Source organism: Microtus ochrogaster, chromosome 18 (assembly GCF_000317375.1).
Source record: "Microtus ochrogaster isolate Prairie Vole_2 chromosome 18, MicOch1.0, whole genome shotgun sequence".
Lineage (NCBI taxonomy): Eukaryota > Metazoa > Chordata > Mammalia > Rodentia > Cricetidae > Microtus > Microtus ochrogaster.
In genome coordinates this window covers 20,498,211-20,500,077 of record NC_022020.1, presented here as the reverse complement: position 1 = coordinate 20,500,077, position 1,867 = coordinate 20,498,211, and the positions used below count along the sequence as shown (strand labels likewise).

The 1,867-nt window shown below is 41.3% G+C and overlaps 1 protein-coding gene across 2 annotated transcripts in view; it reads right to left on the bottom strand.

Moving 5' to 3' along the window:
- Wdr33 (WD repeat domain 33) overlaps nucleotides 1-1,867 on the bottom strand; it is a 114,987-nt gene that overhangs the window by 83,537 nt on the left and 29,583 nt on the right. For both annotated transcript variants that reach the window (XM_005355859.2, XM_026783593.1), the window contains exon 2: nucleotides 1,150-1,376. In XM_005355859.2, the coding sequence (XP_005355916.1) occupies nucleotides 1,150-1,353 (204 nt within the window). In that variant the 5' untranslated portion in view covers nucleotides 1,354-1,376. The remainder of the gene's footprint in view (nucleotides 1-1,149; nucleotides 1,377-1,867) is intronic.

The following is a 1,867-nucleotide window of genomic DNA, read 5'->3' as shown; positions in this document are numbered from 1 at the left end:
ACAGGGTTTCTCTGTGGCTTTGGAGCCTGTCCTGGAACTAGCTCTTGTAGACCAGGCTGGTCTCGAACTCACAGAGATCCGCCTGCCTCTGTCTCCCGAGTGCTGGGATTAAAGGTGTGCGCCACCATCGCCCGGCCTCACTCACTTTTCATATTGATAAATGGAATGGGGGAAGGGCTGGTGAGATGGCTCAGTGGCTAAGAGCACTGGCTGCTCTTCTAGAAGACCTGGATGCCAGTGCCCAATTGGCTCACAGCATGTTAACTCCAGTTGCACAGGATGCAACACCCTCTTCTTCCCTATGTGGGCACCAGGCATACACATGACAGACATACATACATGCAAACAAAACAATAATACACATAAAATAATTAAGTTGGATGGGCAGGTAGGATGTAAGGACAGACTGGCAACCAAAATTCTGACATATCGATTAACACAAAACAGTTTCCCTTTATCTTTCTTTTGGTTTTCTTTTTTATTCTTTCCAAATTCTAGCTTCATACTCTAGTCTCCCAAATGAAATTGCCAAGAATCAACCAGTGTGACGTCACATGCCTTAATCTCAGTACTTAGGGGATGAAAGGGAAAAGTTCAGGAATTCAAAACCAGCCTGTCTAAACAGGGAGAGAAACTAAAAAGTCTAAATCTATCCTTGACACTTTTTGCCATGTGTCTGTAATACACTAATTAGTTCAATGTGCAAACAACAGGCCTTTACCCACTGAACTAAGGTATAAAAAGCAAACTAAACCAATTGGATGGAATAGTAACATTTAAAAGGTATATAAAGAGCTCAAAAGTAGAGAAACAGAGCTGAGAGCACTTCCAGCAAATCAGGGCATTCTACAAGTGTACTCAGTCTTCAAGGTAACTATAGAGCTCCTTCTCCAGAGGACAATTCCTTACCCTTGGGAACTCAGAAATAGGACAAGCCACGTTCTCAGAGGCAGTGTCTCAAAAATGTTACTATGTTGGTAGTCACTTAATATTTCACATACACTGTATTATTTTGGGAAGATGATTAACAAACTCTTCATCTAAATACTAATCCATCCCACTAATTCAAGAAATAACCAGTAATACTTAATACACTTTAGCATAAAAAAAAAACCACTTTGACTATCAAAGTACATTCAATGGACTTACCTCCAAATACTTAATTACAGATGGATTATAGTCTATGGTTTTCCGGTTTACAGCTTTTCTCATTCGTTTTCCATCAAAGGTAAGCTGCTGCATTGCTTGCTGCTGTGCAAAATCAGGCCGCTTATAAAATAGCTGTCGGGGTGCCTGGTGTTGAAACCTCGGCATGTGGAAAAATCGTGGAGGAGAGCCAATTTCTGTAGCCATGATGATGTTTTCCTACGAGGCCACTAAAAGAGAAGAGGAAGTATTTTCAGTACATGTATCAGCATACAACAGTGCCTAAAAGCATTTTTCTTCTAACCTGAAAACATTTTTTTAGACTTTAAAAAAATGTGTGTGGGTGTTTTGCCTGCAAGAATATGTCTGAAAAGGCCAGAAGAGGGCATCAGATACCCTGGAACTGGAGTTAAGGATGGATGTGAGCTGCCATGTGCATGCTTGGAATCGAACCTGGGTCATCTAGAAGAATGGCCAGTGGCTCTTACTGGAGCCATCTCTCCAGTACCAAGCTAAAACCAATTAAGTGAATAGTTTTTAAAATGTTATTTATTTTGGGCGTTTTGTGATAGGTTTCTTTGTGTAGCCCTGGCTGTCCTGGAACTCACTCTGTAGACCAGGCTGGCCTTGAACTCTGAGATCCATCTGCCTCTGCCTCCCAAGTACTAGGATTAAAGGCATGTACCACCAACACTAGGCTACAATTATTCTTTTTTTTTTT